The sequence below is a fragment of the Lissotriton vulgaris genome, chromosome 6 (genome assembly GCF_964263255.1).
Source record: "Lissotriton vulgaris chromosome 6, aLisVul1.2, whole genome shotgun sequence".
NCBI lineage: Eukaryota > Metazoa > Chordata > Amphibia > Caudata > Salamandridae > Lissotriton > Lissotriton vulgaris.
The window spans coordinates 332,457,218-332,478,047 of record NC_141694.1 but is presented as its reverse complement, the minus strand read 5'-3'; the positions used below and the strand labels follow the sequence as shown (position 1 = coordinate 332,478,047).

Below are 20,830 nucleotides of genomic sequence, written 5' to 3'. Positions count from 1 at the left end.
ATCACAGAGCGTTAACGATTCAAACTCGCTTCCTAAAAAGGAGAAAGACCCTGACTTTTTTAAATTCCAAAATGCCTGATACAACCCTGCTACAGGAAACCCACCAGTCCCATAAAGAACATGTGATTGAGGCCAGAAAGAGTAGGTGTACCGTGCTAGCATACAACAACACTCAGAGCTGGAACGGCCAATATGGGTGAAATACCAGAAAAGTGGAGTTGCAATACTGTAAGAAGAGACTCGTAGTTAGAATCTTGAAAACTTGGTCTGAACACCAGGGTCACTATGTCTTAAGAAAAATCTCTCAACCAGACCAACTATGGTGAAAGGACCATTATACAGTCCCATAGCAAATAAAAGTGGCACTCTTAACAAGCTTTTCAGATAATTGTTCCCGTTGAAAAGGACAACAAAATGTACACAAGGAGTAGAACCTGGCCCAACACCCAGATATTGATAAGTCTGAGTGCCCTGAACTATGGGATGATAGATAATTATTAGAAGACTTGTTGAATGATCACAGTTTGCAAATCCCTTGGAGACTCCTGCACCTTGTGGACAGGGATCATCAGGTCACATCGTGCACACATAGCATGTTCTTGCAACTGGACTTCCTCGTCTTAGTATAGTCCCTGAGATTGATCTTTGAAACAGCTACTGTCCATCATAACATTTCAGATTATTACACTGTGAGCACAGAAACAAATCTAGATGTATTTGCCCTTCCTTGAAGCTCCTGTTGATGAACACTTCCGCTTTTCTTAGAACTCATTTACAGGAAAATGAGAACTTGGCCACGTTAGCTCAAACATTATGGGCGGAAAGGAAACCTTTTATATGAGTACATATGGTGAGGGATGCAGCCATTCTGAAGAGGAAATCTAAGACTACACAGACACAATTGGAGATCAAAGTTATTAGATTAACTAAACTTAACTCTAATACTCCCTCACAAGAAACGCCTAGGCTATTGAGCAAAATACCAAATACAACCTCAGCATGCTGAACACAACCAAAGCATAATATCAATTATTCTATATGAAAAAGAAACACTATGAACAGGGTGAGACAGCAGGCAAACTATTATTTCTGTAACTTAAACACGAAGGCTCCAAACATAGGATCTCAACGATAAGAAGCACTGGGGGAGTATTGCTCACAAACCCAACAGACTTTGTAAACACTTACAACTCCTCTTATGAGGGGTTTGGGATCTCTCTGCAGAAGAGTCAGAAATTATCGCAGGACTGCCCCAACCCTCGTGAGAGACTGAGCGTTTCCCTACAGGGATATATATCAGACGAGACGAAATCGGTAAGGCCATTGAGGAAAAGCCCCAAGGATAGATGGTCTCTACCAGAGCTGTGTAAAATAAACTTACGAAGTTGCTACCCTCATTAGTAAGAAATATTTAGGAAACTAATCGAAGGCAGAGAAACAAGGGAAAACACCATGGCAGGAAGATCAATAATTTCACAACCAGAGAAAGCTCCCTTTAGCTGTTCAAGTTCAAAGCCCATTTCATTATTAAACCTGCATTGGCAAAACCAATAGTCTCAGCAAAGCAAGTGCTATTGGCTTTGTCACTGTTATAGTTTTTAAGCCAGATATATTAGGGTATTTAAAAACTTTTTGTGTTTTGAGCATTATGAAACCTGCCAAATAAATGTCAAGCTTTGCAACCGTTTGGGTCATCTAAGAAGTAACTCTCGATAACATCTTTCAAAAAACCTTCCTCTCTTTCATTTTGTCAGAGGGCTATGGTCTTACATACTACAGATAATGATGACCTTAGGTAAACATTTGTAATGCGATCTTTCGTTAAAGGACACTTTTCCACGTACCTTGCTGCCCGTGAGGAGGAGCTCACTGTACCAGCGCCTAGCGGACCTGCTTCCAGCCTCACGACTCGCCGGACCCGCTTCGCGGGTCCCGCAGCGCGTCGTATCACCGAGGACTGCCCAGAGGATTTCAGGAGGAACGCGGGGGCAGGCAAGTGCACCAGCGGGGCTGCGAGCCAAGCAGGGGACTCCAGCGACCAGGAGCCCCTGCGAGCCCAACTAGCAACACCTGGGCTGCTCTCCCCGCTGGCCACGCCCCCCCGCCAACGGAGTAAAAGCTGCTGTGACCTCAGTGTTAGCGGGACACTTTTCCACGTACCTTGCTGCCCGTGAGGAGGAGCTCACTGTACCAGCGCCTAGCGGACCTGCTTCCAGCCTCACGACTCGCCGGACCCGCTTCGCGGGTCCCGCAGCGCGTCGTATCACCGAGGACTGCCCAGAGGATTTCAGGAGGAACGCGGGGGCAGGCAAGTGCACCAGCGGGGCTGCGAGCCAAGCAGGGGACTCCAGCGACCAGGAGCCCCTGCGAGCCCAACTAGCAACACCTGGGCTGCTCTCCCCGCTGGCCACGCCCCCCCGCCAACGGAGTAAAAGCTGCTGTGACCTCAGTGTTAGCGGGACACTTTTCCACGTACCTTGCTGCCCGTGAGGAGGAGCTCACTGTACCAGCGCCTAGCGGACCTGCTTCCAGCCTCACGACTCGCCGGACCCGCTTCGCGGGTCCCGCAGCGCGTCGTATCACCGAGGACTGCCCAGAGGATTTCAGGAGGAACGCGGGGGCAGGCAAGTGCACCAGCGGGGCTGCGAGCCAAGCAGGGGACTCCAGCGACCAGGAGCCCCTGCGAGCCCAACTAGCAACACCTGGGCTGCTCTCCCCGCTGGCCACGCCCCCCCGCCTATCACACTGTTGTAGCACTTAAAGGAGGACCAGACGCCCGCGGCGCGGGAGCGCGCGGGAGGGCGCCGGGAGAAGCCCGGGACAAGGGCGGGACCGTCCAAGGCCGTCACAGGCCGGAGCAGGCTGGGCTGGGCCCACTCTCTTGGCTTCTCATATCGTGCAGGTACTTACAGACTTGATAATTTTGTTACACTCGTTTAGGGTGGAATAATCTGTCTGACCCCCCTGGAGTATAACTATGCCTTCATCAACAAAGGAGAGTACCCCTCAGAAGCCGGGTGGTGTGAAAAATGGGACTCTTGAAAATTATTTTGCACGGGCTGTGGGGGAGGCGGATAAAGAGGGAAATTTGTCTAGGCTAAGGGCGGAACGGAGACGATCAGTGGACAACTTGAAAAACACCCCCTTGGGAGAGCTATCTATCACTTTAAGGGAGGAGTCAACTCGTATCGAGGATGTTCCAGTTTTGTTAAGGGAAGGGATGAACACCTCTCAAATTGATATCACGAGTACTGCTCCACCTAGTAGTATTAGAATTAGCCCTGCTAGGGGGGCTACAGTCCTAACGCCACAACCACCCATAACCCGTAAAGACAAGCATCCCAAATTGAAAGCAGTCACCACACAAGTAATTCCAGGACCCCCTCCAAAAAAACGTAGGAGAAGGGCAAAGGGAGCACAGGGTGGCAGTAAACCCAAGACTCTACACCTAGAATTTGGGAAAGCCTCACAATCCCAGGTACCCACAGTAATACCGCCGGTAGAGTCACACTCTAAATCTAACGTCCAGGAAGTTATAGCTCCCGCCCTGAGCACAGATGTAGGAACTAGTAGTGAGAATGTCACCCTCTCTGTTGTGCCACTGGGAAACCTGGAATTCCTCTTAAGGTCTCTGTTACTCCCGATCAGTGAAAGCGTAAAAAAGATCGAGATTAGATTAACCATACTAGAGGCCACATTGGGAAGCCTTAAAAACCGCAGTGTTCGACAGGAAAATGATCTTACTGCCATCCCTAGTACCGCAGCTTCGCAAGGGTTAAAACCCAGGGTAGTTAACCCAACGCCAATCCCACCGCAGGCCACAAATGGGGCAGTCCCACAAAAACCACCAAACCCAAAGCCTGTAGTCACCAATCCCCCCCAGGCTACCACACCCAACCCACCCCTAGCATTAGTACCTCAGGCACATAGGATAGAAAACAACATCCCGGACAATCAAAAAATGCCCCCTGCAAGACCTCGTCGCCCTAACCTACCACCTGAGACCAACGACCTCACAGTAGTTATGGCAGGGGTCCCCCAACTAGACGAAGGTGAAATAGAGGATTTTTGCACACTAAAAACTAGGGTTATTAAGTGGCTAAACATAAACAGACCTCTCCCGATATATCTCAATAATGAGATTATAATGGTAAGAAGGGTCCCGTGGGTGGGGAGAAGTCGGAAATCCATTACTGGGGACTGTATATTGGTGAGTTTCAGGGACAAGGGCACGGTGGCACACATTTGTCAAGGGGAAAACATATCAAGGGAATCTACCATCCATACCCTTCGTGTGTCTTTCTTTTTCCCAAATACCCCAGGCCTACAACATCCACCCCAACGACATGATAGATGGGAGAGAGTTGGTAGAAGAGGGCGCCATCAGGCTTCTCATCCCTGGCCACTCTCCGGTAGAATGGCACCATTACTCCCAACCTATAATCGGTTTAACTGTTTAAATGATCTAGAGGGGGTGGATTGACAAATAGATAAGGCCTGTAAGGAAACGGTAGAAGAGGGCGCCCAAGCAGAATCATCAGTGGTGCAAAGAGACCCGGCCCTGCAAACCCAATTATGTAGGGCGGAGGACTCTATGCCTGTAATTAGTGAACAATTAACACACACTCAGACAACGCCCGTAGCTCCAGTGGGTGGGGTGGAACTGACCCCATGTCGGTTTCTTAGCTGGAACGTGGCGGGGACTAGAGCCAAAAGATTGGATCCCACATGGATAGATTTCATAACCAGCAACCACGTAATTGCCCTTCAAGAGACATGGGACACCGCACTAACTTTCTGTCTGGATGGGTTTACAAGTTTTATTATTCCAGCAACTCCTAGTAGTGCAGGAAGAGCTAAGGGTGGTCTAGTTCTCCTCTTCTCGCTAAAATTGGCAGGGACGTTTAAACAATTAGAGTCAGGCTCCCCAAATATTTTAATGGTAGAATGGATTATCTCACCAGGGCGGGTCTTAGTGGTCTTAAATTTTTATAATTCGTGGGCTAGACAAACAGACACAGCCCATGTGGATCAATTAGAAAAAGTTCTTATTGATTATAGTCACAAATCTTGCACTAATTTCGATTTCCTAATCTTAGGTGATTTTAACATCCAAAAATGTGTTTTAAAATGTAATTTAGGCAACCTGGATGGTCAAACAGAAAATGGCAATCTGCACTTTGCTCACACCAAAGCGGGGGAGGCGTTGGAATTTCTCCTTGCCAGCCTTAACATGTCTGAACCCCTTAGTACTGGTAGTGACGAATCCTTGCCCACCTACAAAGGGTCTGAAAGTGGGTCTGTGATAGATTTCATTTTCGTTTCTCAGGGCTTAACCTCTAGGATGGGGATTTACGAGGTAATCGCCTCTCCACATAGTGATCACAACCCAGTCTCTGCACAGGTTCATTGGAGTGACTTATGGAGCAAGCACCTGGGTCTTCCCAGGGCTTGCACATCGACGGTGCCCAGTGACCAGGGCAGACGGCTCAAGTGGGGTAAGGTGGTCCAGGAAACCTTTATGGCTTCCCTGCGCCCAAAGATAGAGGAACCCATGCGTATCTGTTTAGACCAAAATGCCTCCAATGATGAGATTGTCTCAGCTTTTAATCTAATTTGCTCACATACGGCTGAAGAACTTACTGTCCCCAACTCTAATTTGCCTCCCAAGCCATTTAAATGGTTTGACAGGAATTGCTCTAAAGCCCATAAAGAACTGAAAAATGCCCTTAAAATAAAGCCAAGGGATAAAACTTTAATCTCTAAATTAAGGCGAGAGTATAAATTGGTTGTTAAAAATAGGAAAAATACAATTAAAAAGAATGCCTGGAATGATTTGCTTGACGTGGACATACTACGGAATAGTAAAAGATTCTGGGACATCATAAACAACCAATTCTTCTCTGGGGAGATCAACACAATCTCCGACTGCATCATCAGTGACGAGAAATGGGTTGATCATTTTAAAAATATATATGGCGGCAATGACCCTGTAAATGATAATGAGACAGGACCGACCAGGGGCCTAGTGGCAGTAGAATTTAATGAGGAGGAGGTATATAAAGCCATAATGGACTCCACGAAAAATAAGGCTCCGGGCCCGGACGGTGTCCCGGTAGACTTTTTTATATATGCCCCAACTACCTGGTCTAAAGTACTTACAAATGTCTTCAGGGCAACAAATGATGGATGTTTTCCAGTAACATGGAACACATCTGTCATAGTACCAATCTTTAAAAAGGGAGACAGGGAGAATCCAGGATGTTACCGCCCAATCTCCTTGATAGACTCTGCCTTTAAGATTCTGGGCAGAGTTTTATTGACAAAGTTGAGAACAAGCCTGGAGACCTGTGGGGATCTCGCAGAGATTCAATATGGCTTCAGGGAAAAACGGGGAACCTTAGAGCAATGCTCAAATTTACACCTCCTAATATCGAAGTACACGGTGGCCGGGGAGGGTTCACTATATTTGGCCTTTATGGACCTCTCCTCGGCCTTCGACTTGGTTAATAGGGCCAAGCTTTGGGCTATATTGCGCGAGCTTGGTATTGAGGAACCCCTGGTAGCCCTTATAGCAAGCTTGCACCAAAGCCTTACCGCGAAGGTCCGGGTGACCAGGGATGGGCGATGCTCTGATAGTTTTAGGTCAAATAAAGGTGTCCGCCAAGGCTGTATCTTAGCCCCACTTTTATTCACCATTTACATTAATGATCTAGGGAAGTCTTTGTTAGCAGGCAACGCTGATGTCCCGCGGGTAGATGGGAAGCAGATACCGGCTCTTTTATATGCAGACGATGCTGTTCTCATCGCCCGCACGGGAATCGGGCTACAGACCCTTTTGGAACTCTTTGGCTCTTTTATGGCCAGATTGGATCTAAAAATCAATGTAACTAAATCGCACACAATGATTGTGGGTCCACAAAAAAACAAATCACATACAAAAACCTTTTTCTGTAACGGCGAGGCTCTCTCCAGGGTCCCGGTTTTTCCTTATCTAGGGGTCCTGTTTGATGAGAAGGGCTCCTGGGTCCCGCAAATCAAGGCCAAATGTATTTCTTTAGCCAGGTCCACAGCAGCCCTGTTGGATTTTACTAAAAGACTAGGGGCTAAACCAATGGAAGCCGTGTTAAAAGTTTACAAAAGTAAATGCATTTCAATAGCCTCATATGGTGCAGCACTGTGGGGTTATACTAATCTGGATAGTATGCAGATAGTAGAGAACAAACTCATTAGACGAATTCTGTCGGTCCCAAACTCCACACCTACATACTCCATACATGAGGAAGTTGGCCTACCTTATATTATAGATGGACTGAAAATGGCCCCCTTACTTTTTTGGGCCAATATCTGGTTAAATACCGAGTTGTCTTTAAATCACACAATCCTTAAAGACGTGACTGCAAGGGAGGGGGCAATGAAAATAGTCTGGCTGAGATATATAAAGTCATCATTCACTGCCCTCGGAAGACCTGATTTATATACAACACCATCTACAATCAGGAAAGCGGACATTGCATGGATTAAGAAGGAATTCCAGGGGAGGACACGCTTAGAGAGAGAGGAATATGAGGTTAATAAACCGTTAGTAAGAGCACATCTGGTTTTGTCCTCTTCCCCCTCAATGGAACCATACCTGCAATATGTCTCTAAACCCTTGCATAGATTCTTGTTAACCAGATTCAGATTGAATTTAATCCACTATCTATTAGGCACCTTCCCTACGTGGGGTAAACCAGAACATGCACCACCCTGTGAGTGCGATCAGTTCTCTAATCAGGACACTCTTCACTTCCTGTTTTTTTGTGCATTTTACGATACTGAGAGGAGAAAATACTTAATTCCCCTCCTGAAAACACTGGGCTTTATACAAGTGAGACCTGCCTTGCTTTACCTCCAAAGGTTACCGGACGCACATGTCACTTTTTGTGTAGCGAGTTTTTTAACAGCCGCGCACAGAGGTAGAAATAAAAGAATCCCTAGAACTGCTCTGTTTTAAATTAAAAATGAATACATTAACTGCTATTTTTCGTATGTATAATGGTGACCAATTCAGTGACTTTTTTATGGACACTATGTATAAACAAAATGAACTGTGGGTATTTTTAAAATGTCTTTTTAAATACATGTATGTTTTGCCTTTTATGATTTTAACAAAAATCGAATAAAGTGTATTTTGACTGACTGACTGACTGGCGTGCCAAACAAAGTAGTCTAAGCCTAGGGAAAAGCGTGCTGCTGAAATACTTATATTTATTTAAGTTGCCTAGAGAATATGCTGAACTTCTAGCTTCTGTATTTACCCCTACTTCGAGTCAGGAGAAAATAATGAGGCAATTTTTTAAATCACGGTAAACTGAAGCTTACGAGGAGGAAAGGGAAATTATATTCTTTTTGCTGGAGTATCACACATTCTCATTTTTGGCCACAAGATGGCACTATGGGCTCAACAGTCTCCAGAAAAAGAACTGAGAAAATATGTTCTGAGTAAGTGAAACACAATTGGAATTTGTATTTTAACCGTTGGAAAGGAGCACTATAAAAGAATAATGTAAATGAATTTATATAACGATAACACCCGATGATTAGTTAAATAAATTCAGTGTTGTAAAACAAGTGAGAAGAAAATGTACCTTATGTGTTCTAAAATTTCCGATATGTATCTCCTGCACAGATTAAGCAGCGTTCCGATGGGAGGGCGATCTGGCTGGGTTTGAAATGAAACGGGTGGAGTGGTAAAAAGGCAACAGGAGTCAGAGGACGGGGTGAGTGAAAGCACAAGCACTTGTGTGGAGAGTTCAGACACAAAGAAAAAAGTAGCACATTAAATGAGAGAAGTGGACGGACACAAGTACTTGGTCCATGCTCTGAGGGAGGGGTAAACACAAGAAGAGGCATGACCATACGCATGCATGCCATTGACAAATAGTGACAAAGGATATGAGAGCAACGATGGGGGGTGCCCAGGGTGAGCCAATGAACGTGCTGGAGCCCACAGATTGAAACCAACATGTCTCTTCGAAAAGACCTAAAAAGGACATGAAAATACTGGCCAAAATCCTGGCTACTATACTCCGTACAAGTATTTTCCTGTCTGATCCATCCCTCGCAAGTACATTATGTTCCTAACTGCTCCTGTACAGCACATCTAAAAACTCATTCTGTGGCAGACCAGAGATGATAATTATGAAATTACTGAAGTATTAGATGCCAAGACAAATTTTGACAAGGTGGATTGGGGTTATATTTTTAGGGTGCTCGCAAGATTGGGAATAGGGGAAGGTTTCATTAAGAAAGTGAAGTGGCTGTGCACAAACACTTTGGAAATAGGGACATGTAACTGGTATACATTCCCCTCTTTGGAATACTACACGATACCAGGCAGGGTTGCTTAAAATTCCCCCTTTTGTTTAGCTCCGCATTAGAGGTCCTGACAGTGGCTATCCATCAAAATAAATTAATAAAAGAAATAAATACAGCAGTGGGACAATAAAAAGCTCATTCTATGCAAATTACATCCTAGTCAAACTGATTAACTCCAAATACCTTGCAGCAAGCATTTATATCCCAGATCTCATAATTGTATACATTGGGATACGTGCGAGCATTGGGGTTAGCCAGTGTGACTTGGAGGTGGTGAGAGAGAATATAAAAACACTTCTGGCCAGGGTATCCCAAGACATATCTAAATGGTCCAGATTACAACATGCTTTATGGGGTGTTCAAAAAGAATAAGGCACCATGTTTTAATCCATTTAGTGCCATGGACACAATGGTTTTGTCTGCTGCAGTTCTCCTGTGCTGAGGACGTAACCATTACCTCCAGGCATCCACCCAGAGGGGCAGCGCTGTCGCTCAGTTCGTGGGCTGCTAATTAAGGGGCCCCCACCTCGGAGGGATGGCAGCGAAAGTTCTCATATATGGTGCACAATGTTTTGGGGAGCATATTTTTATGTCTATTTGCCCCCATCAGGGGCCAAAGCTTTAGCCAGCAGGGAAATAATGATTTGGCGATATTGGGGAGCAGCCCCTTTGGCAAAGGTCGCTCCCCTTTAGAAGCCCATTTATTTAGGCCATTTTTGCCTCCCTTGGGGGAAGTTCAGCCATATATTTTTAGACCCATCTTCCCCCACGGAGGTAGCCATTAGGGATTTTTTTTCTTACATGAACAATGTTGTCAAGGGTCGATTCCCGTGAGGGGCTATATATTTGGTTTGTTTCTTCCTCTCTGGGGGCAGATCGGCCATACTTTTAGGCCCATCTGCCCCAAGGGGGGCAAAAAAAACACTAGACACCAGGGAAAGTTTCTGTGAACGTGAACTGGAGTTCAGCTGACGGTCTGCGTGTACTTGGTTGTGTGGGATAGCGCTTGGCTGGAGGTGTGTATGGACAGACCCTTGGCTGGTGGTGTGCGTGAAGTGAGGCTTGGCTGACGTGCGTGGACTCGCGTTTGGCTGACTATGTGCGTGACTGGCATTTGAATGGTAATTGGCAGACTTCATAGTGCTTTATAATGTTAACTGCTTTATGTTTTGTCATCATTTGTAATCATAATGTTTTATTTCTCCTTTTTATTCTAGTGCAAAGCTTTTGTTTTCCTGTGACTCGTGCTTGCGGTTTTGGCCCTGGTTGATATGCAGTTTGTGTAGTTGCAAGTGTATGAGAAGAAAACGTTTTTTTCATACTGTTTACTTCAAATGAGTATCAAAGACCATTATGAATGTGTTTTTTGGAAATGCTGTAATAATAGCCGCATATTTAGCATCTGTTTGAATGTGTGTGAAATGTTCCTTGTATTTGTGCACAATCCGTATTGTGTTGTCTTGTGTGGAATTCTGTTTTGTTTTTCCTTACTACTGGGATATCATTGATGCTTGCTGTGTCTGTGCAGAGTAGGTGCTGGTGAGTCTATCTACCTCTGGCCAGTGTGTGGTATTTACAGTGTATAAGTCTTTGTGTGCTTTGATTTGATTGACTTAACCTTGCAACTGCTATATACCAGTAGTTTTACCTTTTGTTTGATCAAGCCACACTTTATTACTTATTTTACACAGTGTTAGCTACTGTTGACTTGTTTGTCAAGTTACTTGTTTAAGTAAGGCTTAAGGCTAGCAGCAGAATGACCACCGCTCAGCAGGTTGTTGGAATACTTTTTGAGTCTTCATCTGACCATGATTATGAGACTGACTCTGCATCTGAGGCAGAGGAGGAAGGCAAGGATTTTGACAGTGAATATTCTGTTCAAGGGGAATCCTTTGACAATAAAGTCACTCTCAGTGTGGATGAAATGCCACTTTTAGAGGAAGACATGGATGTGCCAAAAGTTCATTAAGAGGCATATGGATTGTAGTCTCTGGCTTTAGGCTTCCCATTGGAGGTGCTGGACTCTGGATTGCCACACAAATTGTGCTGCCGGTGTTACCTGCCTCTAGTGGTGTTGCAGGGTATAGAGTAGATACTAAAACATTTTGCCTATAAATGTTTTTCAGTTGTTTGTAGACTGTGTATTTTTGTATGAGATTGTTGAGCAAACTTATTTGTATGCTGAACAGTATTTGAGGGACAAGAATGCAAGACTTAAGCCCCACTCTAGAGCTACCCGGTGGACTCTCACAAATCTGGATGACCTGAAGAAGTTCTTGGGTTTCACTTTGTTGATGGGCCTGATAAGGAAGGCGTCGCTGTCTTCATATTGGTCTACTAGTCCCTTGATGCAATGGCTATATTTCCTGCAACCATGATTCATAATCGCTATTTGCTTCTGCTTCGAATGCTGCATTTTGTGGATAATACTTTAGCGTTGCCACGAGATCACCCTGATTGTGACTGTCTTTTTAAGGTTAAGCCTGTCCTTGATCACTTTGTAGATCGATTTTCAGAGATCTATGTTCCAGGGAAAGAAATAGATGTGGATGTGTCTTTAGTCCTGTTCAAGGATAGATTGTTTTTTAGGCAGGACATTCCTAGCAAGAGGGCACACTATAGAAATAAGATTGATATGCTGTGTGACAGTATGACTGGATAGGTCTCTAATGTCAGTATTGACGCCCCTGGTTGTCCATCCACTTTTGGAGTTACTGAGAAAATTGTTTGGGAACTTGCTAGGCGACTTTTTACCAGAGGCCACCATTTAGACGTAGATAACTTTTACTCTGGTGTGCAATTGTTCAGGGAAATTGTTCAAAGTGGACACTATTGCTTGTGGCATAATCGGCTGTAACAGTAAAAGTTAATCAAAAGAGCTTGTTTGTAACCAAAACCGAGAAGGGACAGTGCAGTGCCTTGCATAGCGATGCACTTCTAGCTGTGAACTTTTCTGACAAGAGAGGTCTATATGCAGACTACCATCCATTTTTAAAAAAAAACAAACTGAGTTTTTCCATGGCAGCATAAACTTACAGTGTCAAAGCCCGCTGCCTAATATTCCCAGCCCAGTAACTATTACAAGCATATAGTGCAGTGTTGTACAAACTGAAGTCTACGTTACATATCAGGATTCCGCCTTTGCAGTGACAGAGAGAATGGAGACACAAACATAGATCAAAGAAACAGTCAGTCCTCGTTACATATTATCGTCCATGCAGAGTTCCATCCATGACGAAAGAACATCACTTGTGATTGTTTGGGGTCAGGTTGCTGAAGTACTTTTAGACTACAATAAACACAATAGTGGAGTAGATGGAGTAGATCAGAGGTTGGAGCCTTACACTGCTGTTTGTAGGCGTACATTTGGTATAAGAAGTTGGCTATTTATTTATTGCATTTAGCAACCTTCAATGCGTCTGTTGTATTCAAGGATTATTCTTCATTGTCACAGATGGAATTTGTTCAGTCTCGGCAGTCTCTGATAGGCAGCCTTGTGGTAGTGGAACAGGCAGGAGTTCCTAGAGAAGCAGTGGTGGAGGATGTGGCTAGATCAAAAGATCACCACTTTCCTGATCACATTCCTCCCACAGTCAAAAAAACCTTTCCTGGTATAAAATGCAGAGTCTGTGCCCGAAGAGGTATCCAGAAGGAGAGTCGTATGTACTGCCCCGATAGTCCTTCTACACCTGGGCTGTGTGTGTCTATATGTTTTAAATTGCACCACACGCAACTGAGTTTTTGGGTGCAACCGTGAGTGTACCAGTAAACTTACTGGTATGTATAATTTTATATTTTTTGTTCAGGTTGGCATTAGTGTGATATATTTAGTTAGAGCTGTTGTGCTTTTAGTTACAGTTTCGTATCCAATTCCAATTGGTTTGTGTTTTCTTTTTTATATAAAAAAATATGATAGCAGTATGCATGGACTGGTGCTTGGCTGGCAGTATGTGTGGACTGGCGCTTGGCTGGCGGTGTGTGAGTAGCGACTTGCTGCTGGTCACTAGCCAAAAGCCAGTTCACACACACTGTCAACCACCAGATGATGTGATTGCTGTGTCAGTCATTTGAGCATATGACAATGTTGATGTGAGTGTTATCATATGCTGGGGCCATGGTGGCGGTGTGAATGGTCTTGTGTGTGTTATCGCATGAAAGGTGTGTGAATGGCCTGTAACAAAGTTGGTGCCATGCAGTGGCTTTACAGCTCAAGAGCTGCGAGTCATTGGTTCAGGTTTACGACCTTTCAGTTATTAACAGTGCATTTATTTTTGTGAACTCTTTTCTTAATAAAATATATATTTTGAACATTTCACTCACCCCCGTGCCAAATCTAACCAGCATGTGTGTACTTGAGGAATAGATGGGTGGGCAGTAATATTTGTCTTCTCTGTCTTTTTCTGTCAAGGTGTCATTGTCTATATGGAAAATCTATCAATTCTAGATATTTTCGTAAACTAAAAACCTAGGAGAGTACAGGGTGGTGTGCCTCTCATGGATTCCAACAAGTCTTCTTCCGCACAATGCCCTACAAACCTCAAAATGTGACTAAGGTCACATTTTCCCTGCATTACTGGACCATATTCCTCCAGAATCAGAAATAAACCACAAATGTTCTACCACCCTGTGCTCCCCCAGGTCTCCTGATAAAAATGGAGCCTCACTTGTGTGGGTGGGCCAAGTGCCTACGACAGAGAAGGGCCCAAACCGTATTGTGGAGACATTCAAATTATCTAGCACAAAATTACCTCGTTTTGCAAGAGGGGCAGCTAAGTTTTTGGTCCCGGGCTCGGCAACCATATAGGGAAACATACCAAAATCTGACATTTCTGAAAACTAGACACCTGGGGGAGTCCAGGGATGTGTGGCTTGTGTGGATCACCCAACATTTCTTTACGCAGAATCCCCTGCAAAGCTCAAATTTAGCTAAGAAAAATAATCACATTTCTGTGTATGATCACTGCGCAGGCACACATTTTCTACCACCCAATATTCCCCTCGGTCTCTGAAGTAAAATGATACCTCACTTGTGTGGGCGGCCTAATTGCCTGTGACAGGGGAGGGCTAAAAATGAGTGGAGATATCAAAGCGAGCTGATAAACATAATTTCTTTTTATATGTTTTTAGGCTGACTTTACTTTGGGAACTGTGGTCGGTCGCCTTCCTTAGCCGCCCCACCTCTCTCTAGACAGACAAATTAATCTTCAAACAAAGGTAGGAACACCTTGTTTTAATCCCAATTTCCCTTCCTATTTGGGAGTGTAGATATGCATGTGGATAAAAGTGGATAGTAACAGGCAAGTCTGGCCATAGTGGAAAAGTGTCCAGGGCTCTTTTAAACAAAAAACAAAAACAAAAAAACGTAGCTTCTTCTTTTTCAGACCGTCTTCTGTGTTCCTGGATTTTCACATCATCGCTGGGACAACCCTCAAAATAAAAGGCAGAAAAAGTATATTTGGCCAGACTTGTTTTTATCTGAAGGGAATGGCTAGTGCTCCCGTTGCCACACATGTGTTGTTCATGTGTGCGATTCCTTTGTGAGCAGTGTTTGTGCTTATTTGGGTGCAGCCCGCATTCCCGCCCACCAACTTTTAAAAGAAGACATGCACGTTCTGCAATTGCCTGAAACCACAACCCTCCTGGGCCGTGGTGTGGGGAGTCCCAGCGTTTGAATTCCTGATTGAAGCACTGGACTCACTTGCGTTGTTCATCGAACTGCCCTTCCATCCTGTGGGTTTGGCGTCCTCCGGCTTTGTCGACCTTTGAGATGGCACAGGGGATCCGGTCTTCTCCTCCGGTCTTTCTCATCCTCCCATAGTCTGTCCTTCAGTTGGGCGTCAGGCTCCTCTCCCTCTCCGGTTTGGCTCTCTCCTGTAGCATTCTTGCTTCAAGCTGAGATTTCAGCCATCGGCGTCACGCCCTTATCCTGGACTCCGCCCCTTAAATTCCAGGACTCCGGTTGCGGTCTTTCGGAGTACTTAGGATCCACTAGAAAAGGATATGAACATCCTGTGTGGAAACATGTGGCGGCCATATTGACTGTATCGGTATCTGCGTCGGGATCCGCGCCTGACTGTTTACAGGCATCTACACAAGTTAGGTATCATTTCTTTCTAAACCAAGGGGACTCATGCCTCCTTATTCTTTTAGACCCATAATCTGCCTTCAACACTGTGAACCATGATAGCCTCCTAAAAATTCTAAATGAGAAAATAGGGCTGAAGTGCACTGTCCTTTACTAGTTCTAGAAGTGTACGGAAAATCAAAGCAAATGTATTACAACTTCCTCTCTAACCCTGTCTCTGATTCATTAAGGTGTCCCTCAGGGACCTGTCCTCTCTCACACTATTCAATCTGTCCTTTACTAGTTCTAGAAGTGTACGGAAAATCAAAGCAAATGTATTACAACTTCCTCTCTAACCCTGTGTCTGATTCATTAAGGTGTCCCTCAGGGACCTGTCCTCTCTCACACTATTCAATCTATACATTGGGCCATCTAAAAGCTCATGGGGTCTCATTTAATTTTAACATGTATGACAGTCATCTTTAAATGAGAATATTCTTCCCAAAAGTTGAAAAACATATGTGACATGCACTTGAGGATACCCAAACATGGGTGTTACTTTACCATCTGAAACTTGACCCAGTAAAAACTACCTTTCTCCTGATATCCCCACTTAACACTATAATCCTAAATCAAACCTGGCCCAACTCTTTCTTTATTATGAATTACAACCTCAAAGTTATGGGGTAGCATAATCACTTGGCTATTAATGAGCAAAAACCACAATCTTCAAGCTCACATCAGTAATTTGGCAAAAGGTGCACACTTTAAACATAGTCTCCTAAGTAGAATCATACCTCTCATTTCTGACAAAGATTATAAACTAATTATTCAATGAGGGACTCGACTACGGAAACACACTTTTAAGTGAAGTCCTGAACATACACCTTAGCTCCCCTTACAAACTTATTAATATCGCTCCAAGCCTCACCATGGCCACCAGAAAGTTCACCACAAATCACAGATTCTTATCTAACTAAAGTGGATCCCCAATACAGCAGGAAACATCTTTTAGCTTGCATGCATCACACACATTGCTGTATTTTTAGGAACTCCAAACTATATTGCCCGAAAACTGACGATCACTGGTGGACAACTTAACTTTAGAAGCAGAGACTCTTGAATCCCTAAGATATAAGAAAAGAAAAACACTAATGCAATATTTCCCTGGAAGGGCGCTGAGGGTTTGGACCTCCATCCACCTAAATAAAAATAATCTCGTCCAATATCACTGTAAAAAGAGAACTGAATAACAATCTTTATCAACATTTCAAAATGTGAACTGATCCAACCTAATTTCAACACTGACAATATTTGATTTTTTTTGTATTCTTTTGTAGACTAGTGTAGTACAATTAAGGAGTAAGGCAAGGGTGCATTCTGGCACCCTTCCTATTCATTCTTTATATTAACAGTGTGGGCCGGCATCTTAAGTCCTTCCAATGCGATTATCCGGCGGAGGGTGGGGGGGTTCTTATCCCCATTCTCCTATACGCGGATGACGCTGCAATTATATCACAAACCGTTATTGGTCTCCAAAGGGCAGTGGCCAAATTCTCAGACTATATGAGCACGAGGGGTCTTGAGATCAAAGTCTCCAAAACATACTCCATGAGATGTGGTACCTCTTTAAAACCCAATAAGGCAATCTTCTTGAATAAGAAAAAAATTGAGAACACTACCAGCTTTACCTATTTGGGTTTACACTTCGATAGTAGGGGCACCTGGACTAAGGCAGTACAGGCCAGAAACCTGCTATTTAGTAGAGCAAAGGGAGCCTCGACAAACTTTTCAAGAAAGTTAGGTGGCCGCCCAGTCAAAGAACTTTTGCAAATATATAAAGCTAAGTGTATCCCGTTAGGCACTTACGGTGCGGGTATTTGGGGTTTCGTTAAAACCGACCAGATACACAAACAGAAAATGACTTTATCTGCTACCTGCTCGTGACACCAAAATCTAGGTCTACTTTTTTTAACCATAGGAAATTGGGTATTCGGCATATAGAGGACACAATTAAATCTGCTCCACTCCTCTTGTGGCATAAGATCTGGGTTACCCCAGAAACATCGCTCAACAGAGAGGTTATCTCGGACTGCTTACAGTTAGATGGAGTGAGAAATTTTAAATGGTTACAACATGTAAAAAATATGGCAACAGACATTGGTCATATAGAATGTTTTGAGAATCCTATGTGTCTGGAATCTGTCCCAAGACGGGTTCTTAAAAAGTTGATCATGGATTTCTTAGACAACAAAAGATGGCTCACCGTAAAATAAAACATTACTGCTAAAATGGGTCAGGGTTTTATCCTTAAAATAGGCATTCAGCCATATCTATTGCTGGACCCTAGTCCTTTTTCAATAACGCTACTGACCAGATTTCGGGCCGAAACTTTTTACCGCCTGATAACTTTCCCTAATCGAAATGATTGGTCAAAACATCTGGGAAAATGTCCATGCGACGGCCATTCACAGCAATCAAATATTCATTCGATTCTTTTTTGTAAATTCTTTGAGGCACCCAGGAAATTGTTTATGAAACCAATCTTTTTAAATTGGGGCATAAGAGGAAATCGGGCAGAGTATTATAAACTTAAGCAGCTGGAAACAGTCCTGGAGGTCAAAGCCGTGGCTTCTTTTTTGAGAATTTGGATTGCTCTGAGGAAGACCATGTAACTTATGAGAACTGCCCAGAGGGTCACTAAACTAATGACCCGTATTGTGATTTTAACCCCGTCCTTTTTATCAAACAATTTTTAAAGTGTTTTAAGAAACATAACGTTTCTTTATCTGTTTTTAAAACCATGTGTTAATAGTAACACTTCATTTATGTAATACTAGAATAGCGAGCTTTTAAGCATGGCTTGTTATTTCCAACAAAACGTCTAGCTCCGGGATTGTAGCATATTTTTGTGAACTTTGCTGATTATTTGAACTGATTTTATTAAATGTTTTATATATTTGTGCTTTTATGATTTTGTGTAAAAATCAAATAAAGCTAAATAAACTGAAAAACTGAAACTACAGTGGATCCCCAATACAGCAGGAAACATCTTTTAGCTTGCATGCATTACACACAATGCTGTATATTTAGGAACTCCAAACTATATTGCCCGAAAACTGACGATCACTGGTGGACAAATTAACTTTAGAAGCAGAGACTCTTGAATCCTAAGATATAAGAAAACAAAAACACTAATGCAATATTTCCCTGGAAGGTCGCTGAGGGTTTGGACCTCCATCCACCTAAATAAAAATAATCTCGTCCAATATCACTGTAAAAAGAGAACTGAATAACCATCTTTTTTAACATTTCAAAATGTGAACTGATCCGACCTAATTTCAACACTGACAATATTTGATTTTTAAAAAAATTCTTTTGTAGACTAGTGTAGTACAATTAATTACCCGTTTCCTTTATGAAAATGTTACTATGTGAAGCACTCTGCCACCAACTGGGTCCTGTTTCCAGTATATTATTTTTAAAAAATCAAACAAATTGGAGTGGGAGGTTGGCGGGGGGGGGGGGGGGGGGGAGGGGAGGGGTACAGTTTGCCCATTTCCACGTCATTCACTTTGGCAGATTTTCTACCAGGTTCCTCTTTACATTTTTGAAGTATAAGTCCCTTCTAGTACAGTAATATATCTATTTCAAATTTTGAACGAGCGTACAGTAGTGACTTTTCTAGCTCTGGATTGGTGCTTCACAGTTGAATGTTAGCTAGAATCAGTGCTAAAGGACATGGGGTGTGCAAAAGCAGGGCCTATGCTTACAACTGTAAGAAGGTGAATTCCTTCCCTAATACATTTTATAAGACAATATAATGGATTGTTACACTTACCTATAAAACTTTAGAGATAGTTTCACTGATAGTAGTACAAATGGCCCAACTGTGTAACTTATTGCTATCTGAGTCGCCACCCACGTTAGGACATCGTAGAATAATTTAATATTGGGGGACTTTAAAAAGAAATGTCGAATGTTATTTCTTATCTGAAATAAAAGATCAGAAAAGGGCATCATCAAACTTGAAAAATGCAAATCAGTATTTCATTTTTCATAAATTAATGTGCTATGACATTCAATTAATCCAACTTAAACTCCTGTAATAGACAGCCATACAACAGAACCCACATTAGTGATTCAGAATTGCTTCTAAATCACTGAGTGTAGCTCTTGATCCACTGAATAGCCAAATGGGTCCTATACATATGAAAAATATCTGATAATTATAGAAATACTAGCATGATTTTAAAGAAAGCTGCAACAGTAAATGCTGCTAAAACATATGTAAGAGTTACCATTTTCTTCACCAGCAAGGCAGGCCAATTTCATGTCTGGCAAACGGCAAATATACCATCACCAGTAAACCACTCAACCCCTGCCATGTGATGCCAAGCTGTGGAGCCAATTCGGCCAAAATATTTTGCATCAACATTCAGCACAGATTGGTTGATCTGACGCCATGTCTGGCGTTGTTTACTCCAAACACAGCCACAAAAAAGGGTGATGGACCTCTCGCCAAAAAGTAATAATGGTGCTGTACACCATGCTGGATACAAGCCTCTGACAATGTTCCACCTGCTTGAGACACATTTAAAGTGCTCACACATACTGACGGAAAATAACCTAGCACACAAGGGCGTACGTGGAGTTTGTTTTGACCTCCCCATGGCTCCTCCAAAGGTAGATTCAGCCACTTTCGGAAAGAATTCCAATTCACCTTCAACAAGAACTTAAATGATGGTAGCTTTAGCGTCCCAGTCTTGGCCCGAGAGTAAAACCACTGTAATGAAAGGCAGATAAAACCATATACACACTATAAATAAAGCCAACTTCACTTATAGCCAACCAGTTTAATGATTCAATTACTTACCGGTAATCTTCATTACTCTGAATACCCCTTTTCTTGAACCAATAATTTCAATATGAGGTGTCTACCCTCTATGATATGCCCAGATGTGGGTCCTATGTTCGCTGCACCACTAGATTTAAGCTAGCCTGGCTGATGAGGGGTGATACCCAGAAACCGGTCCTAGGACGCTTGTTTCCAGTCCAGGGAGGACCTGGCTTGGCAGTTCGGGCTGGACTGTTCCCATGAGGCACATGGTCAAGACTGATTTGCATATGGCTATGTCTGAACTGGGGTGGCGCGGTGAGCAAACTAACAATGGATTAAACCCAGATCTGTGACTCGGGTGAGTGTTTGAAAAGTTTCATCATTTTATTTTGCGATGTTGCTGTGTTTGCCCTCTCCTCAGCTACCATGTGACCTTGCTGGCCCAATGGAAAGAATATAAAAACCAACACCCCTCCTCTACCTCCATGGCCCTCTCAACAATATAGTAATAAAAGAGGCCTAATCCCCTACAATTTCTGTATATTCCGAAGCTCAGAGAAAATGGG

The 20,830-nt window shown here is 43.4% G+C and overlaps 1 protein-coding gene across 1 annotated transcript in view; it reads right to left on the bottom strand.

Annotated features, from left to right (window-relative positions):
- MBOAT2 (membrane bound glycerophospholipid O-acyltransferase 2) overlaps positions 1 to 20,830 on the bottom strand; it is a 970,645-nt gene that overhangs the window by 8,144 nt on the left and 941,671 nt on the right. Inside the window, exon 12 of the mRNA XM_086926366.1 lies at positions 19,266 to 19,417. Coding sequence (XP_086782492.1) covers positions 19,266 to 19,417 — 152 coding nt within the window. The remainder of the gene's footprint in view (positions 1 to 19,265; positions 19,418 to 20,830) is intronic.